Source organism: Anomalospiza imberbis, chromosome 2 (assembly GCF_031753505.1).
Source record: "Anomalospiza imberbis isolate Cuckoo-Finch-1a 21T00152 chromosome 2, ASM3175350v1, whole genome shotgun sequence".
In the NCBI taxonomy this organism is placed as follows: Eukaryota; Metazoa; Chordata; class Aves; order Passeriformes; family Viduidae; genus Anomalospiza; species Anomalospiza imberbis.
Window position 1 is genome coordinate 5,210,624 of NC_089682.1, and position 15,206 is coordinate 5,225,829.

General features: G+C 44.1%; 2 protein-coding genes across 4 annotated transcripts in view; one reads left to right on the forward strand and one right to left on the reverse strand.

Moving 5' to 3' along the window:
• The window catches only part of ABCG1 (ATP binding cassette subfamily G member 1), a 54,000-nt gene extending 53,210 nt beyond the window's left edge, over positions 1–790 (forward strand). For 2 of the 3 annotated variants that reach the window (XM_068179610.1, XM_068179611.1), the window contains one exon: positions 192–790. The gene's annotated coding sequence lies outside the window, so the exon portion shown is untranslated. The remainder of the gene's footprint in view (positions 1–191) is intronic. The other variant, XM_068179613.1, reaches the window with a different exon arrangement.
• Positions 791–9,794: 9,004 nt separating this feature from the next.
• On the reverse strand, positions 9,795–14,388 carry LOC137465630 (trefoil factor 2-like). The gene is made up of 4 exons (XM_068177705.1): positions 13,643–14,388; positions 12,559–12,705; positions 10,999–11,148; positions 9,795–10,362 (listed from the first exon to the last, which is right to left on the reverse strand). The coding sequence occupies exons 1-4, from the start codon at positions 13,875–13,877 to the stop codon at positions 10,355–10,357; spliced, it is 540 nt and encodes a 179-aa protein (XP_068033806.1). The 5' UTR covers positions 13,878–14,388; the 3' UTR covers positions 9,795–10,354.
• Positions 14,389–15,206: the final 818 nt, after the last annotated feature.

Consider the following 15,206-nt stretch of genomic DNA (forward strand, 5'->3'; position numbering starts at 1 on the left):
AAACTGCCTCCTCTCCAACCACACTGGTCAAACCAACAGTCCATCAATTCTCTCCACCCACAAAGAAGAACGCAAAACAATCATCATTTACATGAACAGCGTGTGAGAAAACTTAGTTCAAATATGTAAATATCAGAAGGCATAGGAACTTTTACAAGAACTTTAAAACTCTCAAAAGAACAGGGCGACAGCCCCATAGGGTGCAGCTGCTCAGGAATTTCTGTGTGCACATCCATTTATAATGTATGATCGTGTGACAAGCTGTTGGGAACTAGAAGTAGGCAGAAAATGACACCGTGTCATGTCCTCTGTGACAGCTTGTGACAGGCTGATCACTGCAGTGCCACACAGCACTGGTGAGTGCATAAATTAAGTGCTGAGTGCCACTGGAGTTCACCAGGAGCTCTGCCATTTGTGAACAGGGGCAGTGGCATTTTCAGGGGTCGACTCCTACTGCCCTCCTGTTCCCAGAAATACACAAAGGGGCTGTTGTGGTGTATCCCACTGAGTGATTTTTGTCAGCCCACATATCCCTCTTCATATTACATGTCTAAAAGTTTCAGGTTGAGCCTGCAAACATAGCAAGTTTCATTTTAATTCTGTTCAATGCTTTATTTCTGTTTCTGTACATATTTCACGTAGAGTTTCTGAAGGAATAATTGTACCATAGAGCACAAAATTTAGCTTCAGTCTTTTTGTTGTTTTGAAATCTTACGAAGAATGATAATTTTATGCAGCTGTCAGCTGTAGAACCTTTCTTTAGGAGATTTAGATTTCTGTTGAGACCTGTTGCCAGCACTGTAAAACAAAGGGTGACCAGCCAGGATGTGTCTCCTATGGCACAAAACATGGCCATGGCTCAGCCTGCATTCTCTGCACTGGTTGTGCCTTCAGGACACATCCAGCTTTTGCTGGTTCATTGGTTGTGTCCCTTTTTTTCTGGATATTCATGGCTGCTGTCCACGTGGGGTGTGAAAATGAGCTGCCTGGGAAGAGTGCAGGATGGTTAAAGGTGGAGGGATGACTCTGAGGCTTCTTTGAGCTACCAAAACCCCAGTGTACTGGATCTCTGGGTGTGCTTTACTCTTTCAAGAAGAAAAAAAAAATCAAAAATGTCTTTTTCAGATGATTGCAAGGCAACAGGGAAGCTTCTACTTTTTAAGGTTGATGGGGTTTTCTACTTCAGTGGCATCTGTGATGTCTTTTTTTCTGACCCCGTTGTAGCTTATTTTAGTGGCCCATTTAGGGTAATCATTATACAAACTCCTTTCTGTTACTTCCAGAAACAAGCTTTCCTGGCCTCAGTGATAATTACACCAATCTTCCCAAATGTGAATGAGTTGTTGAGCAATTTTTAAAAAAAATATGGAAAGAATTCCATTAAATTATGGCAAAAGAAAATTAAATTTGAGACGATTACACTGACGTATCTTAAAAGAAGAAGATAACAAGTCCTGCAGTGGGGCCAAGCCTTTACCTGTGTCAGTAAAGATTTATCAAATACCTTTTCTGAGTCAGCTGACCTTATTGTGAGATTCTGCCCTTGAACCTGTAACTGAATTATTTAACATTCGGTTCTTTTGTTTTTCAAAGCAAGAGTCAATGCAAGGTATGATTTTAAATCAGCGTGCTAAAGTGTGCATATTCTGAATATCTAGTATGTCATTGTTGTCTCTTGTTTCTGTAATGCATTTGCATTACTATGAATCAATTTTATTCTGCTTCTCTAGAGACTATTGCTGCCTGCACGCTGTGATATATTTGCACTGTTGTAGATATATATATATATATATATATACATATGATGTAATTATATTAAACAAACCATGTCTTTTTCAGGTTGCTTGTTACCTTTGTAGTTTATGCTTCCTGGTACAGTGGACCTGAGTAAAAATGTGGGATGTGGGGCATTCTGATGATATATTACAGTAATAGAGAAATCTTTGTATATTTCTGTATACTTAATACCTGTAAGAAGAGATTTGTATGTGCATTATTTTCCAAACTTAGGGCTTTGTTTTCTGAGACTAGAGAACATTTATGATAATGTAACACTCACACAAAAAATCAAATAAAGTGTTATTATTTTCAGACAGATGCCTTTGTTCCTGTTCTCACTCTGAGGGAAGTGGAAGATGTGTTGGTACTGACACATTTTCACTGCCTGCTCCTTGATCCTGGCAGCCAGCAAGGGCATGGAATTGCCTGTTTCCAATTGGGGTGGTTTCAGGTAATTCCCAGTACAGGTGGGTTACAGAAATATCCAGTAAAAATCCTTAGAAGCAGGAGTTGCAGTCACACTGGGGGTTGGAACTAGACGATATTTAAGGTCCCTTCCGACCCGAACAGGGCAAGCATCAGGGAGTGCTTCTCTGAGAATTGAAGGACTTCCTGAACTAGTGGAATTAATTACCTTTGTATTTTCATCCAATTTTGATGAATTTTTCTTCCATGGACTAATCTTCTGTTCATCTTGTCCTTGCTACCTGCAAGAGGCAGATGTTCCCTGTGCTGTTTCATTAGAAGAAGCAGGAAAGATCATTCCCTTTTTGCCTTCTGCTTGGCACTCTGGAATCGGTGGGTTTCTTCCTCCCTTCTTCCCAGATGAAGAAAACCTCTGTTTCATCCTGCCAGTCCCACCTGTCCATTTCCCATTTTAACAAACACCGTTCTCCCTCATTCTGCCACAGCACCTGTGTGATGTTCTGCAGCCCTCAGGGCACCTCTGTCACCTGGAAAGTCTTCAGCTGGTTTAGAGAGTCAGTATTTTCATTCCTTGTGTTTCTCCTGAAGATCCACATTGGCCAAGAAATGACATGCTTACTCTTCCTGCTGCTTCCTCCCGCACTGGCAGGGAAACCCTTGGGCAGAAATCCTGACCTTGTAGGGCCCCACAAGCAATGCCAGTGCCAGGAGGATGGTTCAGTGTTGGTGTCCTGTGCTTTGGCAAATACTCACTTTGCCTAGGTGGGTTTTCATGCATTTTTAAGGCTGTTTGATGGTGTTTGTGTGTTGGACTTGAGGTCAAGCCTAGACAACATCACTGTCTTTGTGCCACCCATCCAGACCACCACAGCAACCAAATTACCTGCCTTGCTCACCACAGCTCAAAGAAAACTGCCCTAACTTTTACTCATTCATAAATAACATGAGCAGTGATGCTTAAAGCATGGATTGCCCTAAGGATGAATAGGATTACATTTTCAAGACAGTTTTCTCATGATGACAGAGATCACACTTTATGTTATGTTTTATAGCCCTGGAAATAATACTAAATTGAAGGAATTATCTTCCCAAAAACTTGAAGCCTCCCAGTGCCAATTTTTTTCCACAGATCAGGAAGGGAAGAGGAGGAACAGGAGTCCTTCATAGCCTGAGTGGCAACATAAATGACTTTAAGCATTTTATATGGCAGTTAATGCTATTAAATAACCCAACCATTAACTTCTCATTAGCAGCACTGCAGAAATTAATATACCTCACATGCAATTCCCACCCACTGCACTCTCCAAATGGATTCATAACATAAAGAGCACCTGAAACTAAAGGAAACATAATTTTCTAACAGCTATCCATTTAAATCCTGCTTTGGAAAGCAGGCTGAAAGGCATGGGATGTCAGGGAGGTGGGCAGAGTAAGAGATGGGCTTGTGGAGCATGGGAGGGTGCAGGGACCTGCCCAGGTGAGCAGGGAGCAGGGGCTGTGCTGTCAGCACCAGCACTGACACCTGTCCATGGGACAGCCTTCAGGAAGGGCTTGGTGGGAAGTGTTGCCAGCTTCATTTAGGGGCAGAGAAGCTGTCACAGGCTGGATTAGTCAAACTGACACTAATTGCATCCATTTCTGTTGTTTAGTGCATTTTAAATTTCATAGCCTCGTTTGGTTCTGTGTCTTTTTTTTTTTCTCCCTGTGCCTTGTAGATCTTTTCAAGATCTGTGAATTTTATTATGCACTGTTAACTCTGTGTGATGGCTTTTCTGGATTCCTGACATTCCTGTTCAAGCCTGTGCCTGCACACACATGGGAAGGCTGAGAAAAAAAGTCAATGCTCTCACTTCCACAGACAGAAAACATTATCAAAACATGAAGCTGATCCATTGTCAGCTTCTGACAGCTAAAACACCCCTCAGAGTTTGCACTGTTCCCCCCAGTTCTTTCTAGCAGAGTCATTCTCTTGTCCCCCTACCTGTTTTGCTCTGCTGGACAGACAGAATAAAGCTCCACCTGTTCCTAGGACCTTTTTTTTAATATCCCCGTGGCATCTGTAGAATCAAATATGAAGCAGATTTTGTGGCTTCATCAAGAGTCTTGCAGGTGCTTTTTGTTTTTCTCCTGTGTAAGAATCAGACAGTAATCCCAAAGTACTTAAAGAAGAAACAAAAGTGACAGTAAACCTTTCGATTTTGCTCCTTCTGTTCATTGAAACTCATGTTCTGTGTCTTGGTGAAGCATTCCTTGGATGGGGCATGATGCCAAGTCTCAAACAGGGTAACAAGCAGGGGAAATCTCATTTTGTGGCAGGAAGGAGCTGCATTTTACTTACCAAATTTACTTCTCATGAAGCTTTCTGCAAACACCACAGACTGGAGTGTCAGTCCCCACTGGTGGCAGGTCAGACCCCTGGGAATTTCCTAGAATTTCTGCCCCAGATACTGCAGAAATATCTTTCTGTAATTAAGATATTTGGCTCAGCTGCAGTGAAATATTTTGATTCAAGACTTCCAGATTCTCATTTCAATTGTGGTGTTCTAGTACTGAATCCCTCAAAATTGCTGCTTACCAAAACAACCTTCTGTTATGCTCTGAGACAGAAGCACAGGTTGAAGGAAGCCTGAGGGACCTAACTCAGAGACAGGTGGGAACAGGACCCTACAAGGGCCTGTCTTTGTCTGGTGGCTTCTCCAAGGGGGGTTTCTGGGTGCCACAGTGGGTGTGCAAAGGGACATCACAAAGCACAAGAAGTTATCACAGCTAGGTGAATAGAAACACTGGTCTCCAGCAGAAAAGTACTTTGTTTTCTTACCCTGCCCACCTCTGGTACATGGAAATTTTATGAAACAAAATGTTATGAAGTGAAAAATGGGAAAATTTACCATTCACTGGCAGGGGAAGGAGCACCCAAGCATGGCAAATGCTGGAAAAAAAGGAGCAGCCTCTTCTACAGCACCTGAGTGCTACCCAGCTCCTTCTAGAACTTGAATGCATTCTGTGCTGCAGCACAGAAAGTGCAAGGACAGATATTTTACAGCAAAGTCTGCTGGTCTGGCTGGTTTTTTCTAGTACTGAAGACACAATGTAGTCCCATTGTGTACCAGGTGAAGTGTGCTGGGACAGGGACCTTCCATGGGTGGGAGCTGGGCAGCTCACGTTCAAATACCAACTCTGGCAGCTTTCAAATGCTTTAGAAGAAGGCTCAGATGAGGGAAAAAAGCCTGCAGAGTAATAATGGACTCTCCTGCCCAGAGAGGACTCTTGTTTCTGGCAGAGTGCTGCTTGGAAAAATCATCTGAGAGCTTCTGAAACTCTCACTTGAACTTTTTTCCTAAGGAAGGTTTAGCAACCATCACCCCTGAGTAGTGAATTTTCATTTTTGGGCTCAGTCTGGCAGTGGGGGCAACCTCTTGGAAACTGAATCTGGGTCTGGAGATCATCGTTCTGCCTGGGTTATATTTTCTGTTTTCCAAGCTGTTTAATGGCATTGTGGTCGAGTTTTCAAGCATTAGTAAAGCCAGTAACTCACACAGAGACCTGTGGCAGCATTGTGTGACTTAGCCGCTCTCAACAGAGGAAGATTTCAGTTCCCATTTTCTTTTTCACTTCAGTTTAGCACCTTGTCTGAAATCTTTCTTTGGAACACGAGCTTTGCCAGAGGAGGTGTGTGATGCTGTAGCAGGATCCATGCCCTACTGTTTTATCTATTCGAGCTTGGTCTTATAGGCTCTCATAGAAAAACATCATACCCTTGATAGTTCAGCTACCTCAGGTGGCATAAAGGAGCAGGATGGCTCCTGTGACAGTGTTGGAAACAAAAAGGTTTTAATAAAAGGCAAAATAAAAAGCTCTTTACCGAGAAAACCCGAGCCAGGGAAAGAGGTTCTTGCTCCTGCTAAAACATGTCACAAAAGTGATTTACTTCTTTTGTTCTCTTCTTTTTTTAGTGAATTGCTTTGGCAGACTTTTTGGCTTCTGTCCAATTAGCTATCCTTAAGTTTGAAGTGAAGTCTCTAAAGTCTTATGAGATGTATTTTAACTAAATTAAAGAGAGAAACTTCTGAGCTTTTTTCCTTTTTAAAGAGACAAAGGGTAACTTGTTTACTCTGTCAGCAAGGGGCACATTCCTACACCCTACCCAGAGTCATTTGGGAACAGGACCTGAAGGAAGTGGCACATTAAAAAAAAAAAACACTTTTTTTTGGAGTTGTTTGCAGTTAAATCCCGTGTTCACATGGCTACAGGTTTGTTCTTTGTTGCTAGCACCCATCTGCTCTGAGCTCCTTGTCTGTCCTAGTTTTCTCCCCTGTTCTCCCTGTCCGCCAAGCTCAGCTTTCCTGACTACTTCAAAATGAACGATTTCCGAGACCTTTCCCTCGGCGACAATTGCTTCAAAAGCCAGCAGAACATCTTCATTCGCTGAAGCACCATTGCAATCAATCTGCAATGTCAAACATGTTCCATTCAGCCTTTATTAGAAGCTGGAGCTTCGGTGGCACTCAGCTGCCATGGCTGCAGTTTAGGACTGTTGGGTATTTGGGATTTTAAACATGACCCCATCAGCACAAAGCCTTTGTGTCACAAATTGACACAAATGGGTTCCTGTATGTGAAAAATGTGTATTATATGGCTCGATGTAGAGAGTTACTATATGTGTTATGTTACATTGATTAGTTGTGTTGTATTAACATTTTAATAGTATGGCAAATGTAATTTTTGTAGTTAAAATAGAAACTATGTATGTGTGGGGTTTTTTTAAAGGAATGAGATACTCACTTCGAGGTAACTGTCATGGAACACCTAAATCTTCCAGAGAAGAGGAATTTATGGTTTTCTTATCAGAAAAAGCTAATTTCTTCAGGCCTTGCTCAGACTCGAAGACACCATGGGGATTAAAGGAAACAGCTGACATATAACAGAGAGAGTTTCTTGTTTTGAATAGAATGTATGCAGAACCATGAAGTATGTATGAATATGCAACAGTGTATTGTTTTTAAAGGTTATTCCTTTGTTCACAAAACATGCTTATCGGGCTTAAGTGCCCGAGAGCATCCAGACATCCGTAATTCTTTGCTTTTTATTGTCTTGTAATTGTCCTAACTCTAATTTTTTATTACTCAAATTGTATTACTATTTTTATAACCATTTTATTATTATGAAACTTTTAAAAATTTAAAAACCAAGTGATTGGCGTTTTTCACACTGTAGCACCTTTGCTGACAAAAAATCACTACGCTGACCTACTTTCTGCCCCTTCAGAAAAAATATTCAGGATTTTGTTTACTTATTTAGCACTCTCTGCATGGCGATGTGGCTGTGCAGAGCTGCAGATACAAAGGGTGAGTCTTCATTCGAGGCTTTTTCTCTCTGGGGCTGTAAATGAGGCCCATGGACACTGACTCAGGTGAGGAAGGTCCCTCCTTTTGTAGCCACCTCTCTGCAGGTCCTGCTCACTTCTCTTTGGTGTGCGCTCCTGTTTTGGGATCTCACTTGGCTCTGCCTTGGCTCTGCCTGTCATCTTCAAACCCCAGCAGCTGCTGCTTCCACTCTGTTTCTGCCAGCTTTATTTTCTCACCAAAAATGTTAGTTTTTAGGATTCTAGGCAGTTTTTTTCAGGTTCATTTGTGTGGGTGTTGATAACAGTCTACCTAGAGAGACCTCGAGCACTTCCCGAATGTAAATTCCCAGAATAAACATTGTCAGGAAAATTAATCCACAAGCATCAGAGGTTTATGTCCAAAAAGGAGACAGAGGAGCCCTTTTACTTTATTCGAATAAAGGGAGAGGCCATGGGGCATTCCTCTGGGGTCTCTGAAATTTTTGGAGGACACAGCCTCCTTTTTTATCCTAATTTCCTGGCTGCATTTCCCTTCTCTCTTCTCCCACTGGCTGAGGTACTTGAGAGGTACAGACTTCCCAATACGCCTGATACCAAAGATTTCCCTCTAATGTACAACCCTCCCTTTTAATTTTTTAATAATTATGGAATTTAGGGGTTTTCCCCATTGTTTCTTTCATCTTTCAATATCCAGTTTCATTTATCAACAAGCCTGAGGTTTATTTGTAAAAGCAAATATCTTTTTCCATTCATCAATCAGTGGAATCCTTCCCATTGCTTCTTTTATCTCAGTGCTAGTTTTATCCACCAGCAGGCCCACAGCTCATTTGTAAAGACAAAATCCATCATTCCTCTCAACATCATCCCTTTGGGCTTAGTGATGATGGCATATCCTTAGGTAATAATTATTAGTGCTGTGAGCAACTAACTCTGATTTATAACCCCACCCCAGTGGTGGCTTAGCTCTTGGGAATGCTTTGCCTCAGCACAGCAGTTCATGGCTTTTGCAGGTGACATCATGCCCAGGGATGATGCTGGGGGCACTTGGTCTGTCCAGGCTGGAGAAGAGGAGACAGAGTGGAGACCTCACTGCAGTTATAACTTTCTCAAGAGGGGCAGAGGAGGGGCAGGCACTGATCTCTGCTCTGTGGTGACAGTGACAGGACCCAAGGGAATGGCCTGGAGCTGTGTCAGGGCAGGTTTAGGTTGGATATTAGGAAAAGGTTCTTCCCCCAGAGGGTGGCTGGGCACTGAACAGGCTCCCCAGGGCAGTGGTCACAGCACCAGCCTGGCAGAGCTCAAGGAGTGTTTGAACAACACTCTCAGGAGCAGGGATTCTTGGGGCTGTGCAGGACCAGGAGTTGGACTTGATTTTTGTGGGTGCCTCCCAGCTCAGCATTTTCTGTGATTCTTTGAAACAGCTCCAGCACACTGCTCAGTTTATTGCTCATATTACAATGGCAATATTGGGTAATATGTGTAACATGAATATGGACCATATTCAAATCCTGTTATTGACTCTGTTGGAAGTGGTTTATGAATGATTAATTTTTAACCTGCCTGGATAAACTTACTCATCACTAAAGTGTGCAGGGATAAATCAAATCTCCAAGGAGGCATGCTAAAGAGGAAGATTTTTACAGTGGGGCTGTGAAAGGCTGCAACAGGTGAAAAATCCCTGGAAAAGTTCGAGGACAGATTGGAGGGGGCTAGGAGCAATATGATCGAGTTGAAGATGTCCTTGCTCACTGCAGGGGGGTTGGATTAAATGACCTTTCAAGGTCCCTCCAAATAAACCATTCTATGGCTCTGTGATTCTGTGTCTCCAGCTTTTTCTCTCTCTTAGCAGCACAGCCCTCCACAGCTGCTCTCCCCTGCTGAGCCCTGAGCAGAGTTTGCTGCTGCAGCAGTCTCAGGGTCCCCACTTTGTTCCCAGCACAGCTCTTAGAGGCTCTGTATTGAGCTCCCACTCAGCTGAAGCAGGGAAGCTCCAGAGCTGCTGTGCTGAGCGTTGAAGACTCCCAGGAGAAAGCAGCCACACCACACCAGGAGCTTCTCCTGTGTCTGGTGAGACACAGCAGCTCCACTTCAGGTCTAGGCCAGGGCTGGGAGAGCCTGTGTGAGGCTTTTGGTGCTGCAGAGACATTTCCTGAGTGTGACCCATGGGACCTGCTTGTGGTGAGCACCAGGGACAGGGAGATGCAGAGAGCAGGAGGCGTTTGAGTCAGACCAGCTCCGTGATCAGCTATCAGAGGCACCCTTCCCTGTGTCTCAAGGGGAAATAAAAGCCCAAACCCACAGCTAAATCTATATAAAGGCAAACTCGGAATATTTCCAGCATTCAGAAGGACGGGTGACCAGTGTGATGCCAGCTGACAAATTCAAGCAGTCACTTGCAAGTGTGAAGAGTAACTAACACAAAAAGCTGAGTGCTGCGTTCCTTTTGGAAGCACTGGTGCCTGCTCCCTCGTCAGCAGGTTGCTGACATGCCAAATTTCCTGGGAAACTGAGAAATACACAGCTTTTAAATAAAGACAGAAAAAAAACCCCAAAAAAGAACCAGAAAAAACCAACCTCACAAGTGGTGTCGTACTCGTTTTATTACAGTGAAAACCTGTGCAGTGCTAGCCTACAGAGAGAATAAAAGCTACCAGTAACTTTTCATCAGAAGGGAGTCAATCCCAGGTAAAGAACAGCCTAGAAATCATGGCTGTTGCAAAATATAAAGTCTGACTTGGGACCTCCGTCTGTCGTTCCATTGGAGTAGATCCAAAGGTTGCAAAGTTCTCGATGGAAGTTTCTCCTTTAACAAGCTGGGGAGGTGAAGAGGAGAAGCAGATTAAGGGACACGTTTCCTCCATAAATCACACAAGATGTTAGGAAGAGTTTTGCTTCAATGTAGGACATCCAAAAAGCAATTTTTTAGCCATCTCAACCAACCCCCATATGTAGACGTGTTTGCCAATTATGATCCAGATCAGTAAAACCAAATCATGGGGAGTTGTATGTAGTACAGAACACAGTGTGGCTGAGGCTATTGGTTATCAAATATGCTGAAAGGTCAATCCTAACTAAAACAAAGTTAGCTGGGGATCAGAAATGTCTGTAAGTTTCAGTCCACATTCCCAAAGCAAAGCCTTTTATCTCTCATGATAAGGTGGATGTGAGTTGGGTGACTGCACCTCTGTTCTGGGATTAGCTGGGGTCTTAAGCTCACGCCTGAGCCCAGACTGTCACATTGCCCACAAATCCCTGGCTCGGATGCATCAGCAACACCCCACTCTCTGTACAAGAAGCTGGTTTTTTTTTAGGGTTTAGCCACCTTTTTGTGCTCACACCTTAGGATTCTCTGGCCTGCACAGCACACCAGACCTGGGCAGAGCAGAGACGCTGCCAGGAGCTGTGGAGCACCCACAGGGACACGGGGGACGTCTCCTGTGGGACGTTACCTTCCTCCACGACGCGGTGGTAGAAGCACCAGGGGACACCGGCGGGGTGTGCCCTGAAGCAGCAGCCCTTCCTTGTGCAATCCCTGGGCTTGATGCCTGGGTAGCCACAGTTTATCCTGGTGTAGGGATCGTTGGGACACACTTTCTTCACTGTGTAAAGCAAAAAAAAAAAAAAGAAAAAAAAAAAAGGGAAGGAAGGGAAATGTGTTACTTAGTGATCCGTCTACCCGCTGGTGACACAATTCAAAATAAAAGGCAGGACACAAAGGAGAGGTCACTGGGAAGATGGGATGGCCATGATGACCTTCTCTGAAACAATTGCAGCCAGCAGAATCACCCAAATCCTCACCCAGCCTCCTAGGCAAATTCAATTCCAAAGGGTGATGAGTTGCTGCTGTGCCCCAGAGATAAGAGAAGGCAAAATTCACCCCTGGAAGTGTCTGGTAGCAGCCCATCCTAAATCCAGCAATGGGGTGAAAAGTCCTGTGTCTCCTGTGGTGGCAACACATCCACTGGCCTCAGACCAGGTATGCCCATGACCTGACCCCATGCTAACCCCAGAGCAGCCTGGCTAACACAGGGAAAGGACCACCCAGGCCTCTCTGCGTGCCAGCTTAAGTTACAGAAGTGAAATAAGTCTTTTAGGAGGAAATCACAGCTCTTCCAGGCACTTAAAACTAAAATCCCAAGTAAAGAGATTATACCACCCAGCTTGAATACTTCAGTTTTCCTCTCATGGAGCGGTTCTGCTCAGAAAAGCAATTCTATGGGAATGGCACTCTAAGTAGCAGCTGCTTGTTTTTCAAGGTTTACAAGAGTTGCAAGCAGTGCTCAAAAGCAACACTATTTTTTCCTACTGTAATTCTGACCCCTGTTGACTAATTCCATTTTATATCAAGTTCTTCTGTTGGGTAACATTGCCTTTGCACCCTCGTTTCCTTTCATGTCACCTGTGCAGCTGCTGAGACTGCCCTGAAGTTCTCCTAAGAAGGAGTCGTGCTGTCAGCCCAGCAAATATAGCTTACCCTGAGTTAATTAACACAGCTAATTACACTCCATTACTTAACACAGTTATGTAAAATATACAGCTAATCCTAGAAAGACTAAGAGCTGCTGTTATCCTTTCTGAGAAAATAATGGTAAAAAATAGAAGCAGGATGCTGACAGGTGCCAAACAAGTAGCCACACAGCAAACCCACTTAAATAAGTGCTGAGTATCCCTGGCTCTACCCATGGACAAGACCACAAATGACACTGAAATGCCTCTAAGTAACCAGCACACGTTGTTTGATAACTAGAAGCCTGAAGGAAGAGGAAATCTATTGTGTGAAGAGGATAAGGCAGGAGTCTGACAGGTAAGCAAGGCTCGACTTTGCATTTCACTGTCACTGGTCTCCTAACAGAGGTTTGTGCCCATTTTTCTTGCCTAAGGAGAAAAGCAGAACTGCTTTTCTAAGTTTTTTTTTTCCTAAGTTTTTTTCTAACTGCTTTTCCCCTGGTTGTACACATTTCTGGATAATCAAACACGAAGTAAATCGGTGTTTCTGGCAGAGATATTACCTTTCTTTGGTTTAGGATTGTAGCACCAGGGGACGCTGGGGACTGAGGCGTTGAAGCAGCACCCAATTTTCTTGCACTCTGCTGCTGAGATCCCCGGGTAGCCACAGTTTGTCCTCTCCCTGGGAACCACTTTACACTGGCATTTTGCTGTTTAGGACAGAAGAAGCAAGTTACAGGTGTCAGTTTGCACTGCTGTTATGGAGGGGTGTTTATCAAATGCTCACTGGGAACAGTGCCCTTTCCCTAGATGCTTTCCATCTTTTCAGTCCCCTGCTAAGACCACAACCTGAGTGGTTTAAAAGTCGCTTTTAAACCATTATCAATTTTGGTCAGGGATGTACATCACAGTTTGAGAGTCTGTGGTCTCCCTTGCAGGCAAGCCAGCCCAGCATAGTGTGGTTTGTGGGCTTCAAATCGACCACACCCAATGGGAAATCCCAAGAATTTCAAATGTTATGCTATTAAATGTTTGCTGCTTTGCCCATCTCATGTGAAGAGGGAAAGACTTAAGGGTCCAGTGTATATTCAAACAGGTGTAAAGACACAAAATCTTTGCATCATATAAAATACAGGATGATGTGCAAATAGCTGCAGATATGCTTTTAACATTTTAAGTCATTTGCACAGTCAGCCACAGCCAAGAAATTCTGGAGCTGTCCTCCAGCTGTCATTGAGTGACTTGCTTTCCTCTTCTGGAGCTGTCTAAATGGCTTGCCTTTAATGAGGAGGCAGATAGACTCCTTTAAAACTGTATTCACGTGGCAAAGCAGTATAAACCAAGTGTCAGAAGAAAATTTAGACGAAGCTGGCTCCTGTTCCAGCCCTGGTCCTGTTCTAGTGACCACCTCTGCCTTTGCAGCAGGCTCCTGGTTATTCCAACAACACAAGAGCTCAGCTGCAGTCTTTCTTTGCTACAGATCTCTCAGATAAAAATTAAAAAGTAGGCTCCACTTTGGGCATAAACAGCAGCACAGAAAGCCATTTGCTGTCTGTCTGTCTGTCAGAGCTGACAGGCTCTGGCTGCAGTCCGTGGGAGGAGGGTCCCACACGTACCTGGAAGGCAGCAGCACATGGAGGTACTTACTTGGAGGTGCAATTCCCTCTGCCAGGGTGCTGAGGGCTATGATGAGTGCGATGGAGAGTGCACAGAGCACCTTGAGATCCATGGCTCTTGCCAGAGGAGAGGTGCTGGCTTCCCTGGAAGCCGCGGGTTTTATGCGCTCCTGGTGTTTGCCCAGCGAGGTCTGATAACATTGTTCCATCTGAAGCTTCACCCAGAAGGCTGGGTTTTCTTTTGTTTGGTTAGGAAGTGTTGCCATGCATATTTTGATATCCCAGAGATAAATTTCTGGGCTCCCGTGAGCTATTGATCACATATCTATTACGTACCTATGGATCCATCTCTATTACGTGATCCCATAATCTATCACATGGACGCTGCTGGGTGCCTCTGGGTGCCAGAGGCTCTGGCTCGGAGTGCCAGACTTCATTGTGCTCTGATTTCATTGCCTTTAGAGTATTTGAAGCCTCTAGGCAGTTTTATTTTCTGGTCACTACTGAAAAACATGTACATATATGTTTTGTACTCAGTGTATCTTTTCTGCCTCAATTTTTCCCTGGCCTTAAGGTTTTGGTTGGGCTTACTCTGAAACAGGTAAGGGAGGAGGGCTGGAGCTGTGATACCTCCAAGCTTCAGGAGAACACTGTGCACCTGAAAAAATACATAAACACAGAATCTGGAAGGTGGGGCTGAGAAATACTGAGCACATAAGGCCACTGTTGGTTTCCACACAAGGGGATTTAGGAAAAGAAGGTAAGATCAGGGGGAAAAAAAACAAACCCCAAAAGCCCAAGAGTTCCAGCAGCATAGAGACACAAGAGAAGAAATGAGAGTTTCTGTATGATCCCAGCCTGCCCCACAGGTCATCCAGGCATCAGTCCTGAGTGTCCCAGCTGTATTTTGGAGTTGCTGCCCTGTGCCAGGTCCTGTTCCAGGAGTGCCACAGCAGGGGCTGTCCCCACCCCCTCTGCCTGATCCCCAAGGCAGAGCAGCACTTCCCAACCCACCCAACACCACCTGCATGTGTTTTGCCAAAACCAAACTTCTGAAACACTGTGTTTGACCTAATAATTTCCTGATTTCTTTTCTCCTGGTTTCAAAGGTGGCCTCCCAGGCAGACTTTGGGTTGTTTTAGGACAACGGGCCTTGGGACTTGGACTGCTGAAGGCTTTTGTCTTCCTTTTGGACAATTTTCTACCACTTACTGTAACATTTCTTAACCTCTAGCTACTTGTCAACTCTTAAAGACAATCATTTCCAGGGAGAGGGGAGAAGCAGTGGGATGGTGGAACCATCTCCCCACAGGAGGCACCTGCAGAGCAGGCAGGGCAGGCTGCAGCCCCTTGGGTGCTCTGCAGCATCACTTTTCCTGTGGGAAAACCACCAGGTAACCCTTCCTGTTCATCACCAAAATAAAGAGATTCAATGCACTTTTTTGATCTTTGACAGAATTGTGTCTTCTTGCTTTTGAATATTATATATGAATTTTTTTTGGTGCATATTTCCATTACAAAGCTCAAAGTGAGAACTTTCAGCTTCCATGGTTGTGTTTTGGAGGAAGTTTATTTGTTGAAAAGTATTTCCAACA

Excerpts from the sequence above, each read along its gene's own strand:
- LOC137465630 (XM_068177705.1), bottom strand. The coding sequence starts at position 13,877 with ATGGCAACACTTCCTAACCAAACAAAAGAAAACCCAGCCTTCTGGGTG. Across the intron at positions 12,706-13,642 it reads AGAGGGAATTGCACCTCCAA|CAAAATGCCAGTGTAAAGTG; the intron begins GTAAGTACCTCC and ends TGTCCTAAACAG. Across the intron at positions 11,149-12,558 it reads CAATCCTAAACCAAAGAAAG|TGAAGAAAGTGTGTCCCAAC; the intron begins GTAATATCTCTG and ends TGCTTTACACAG.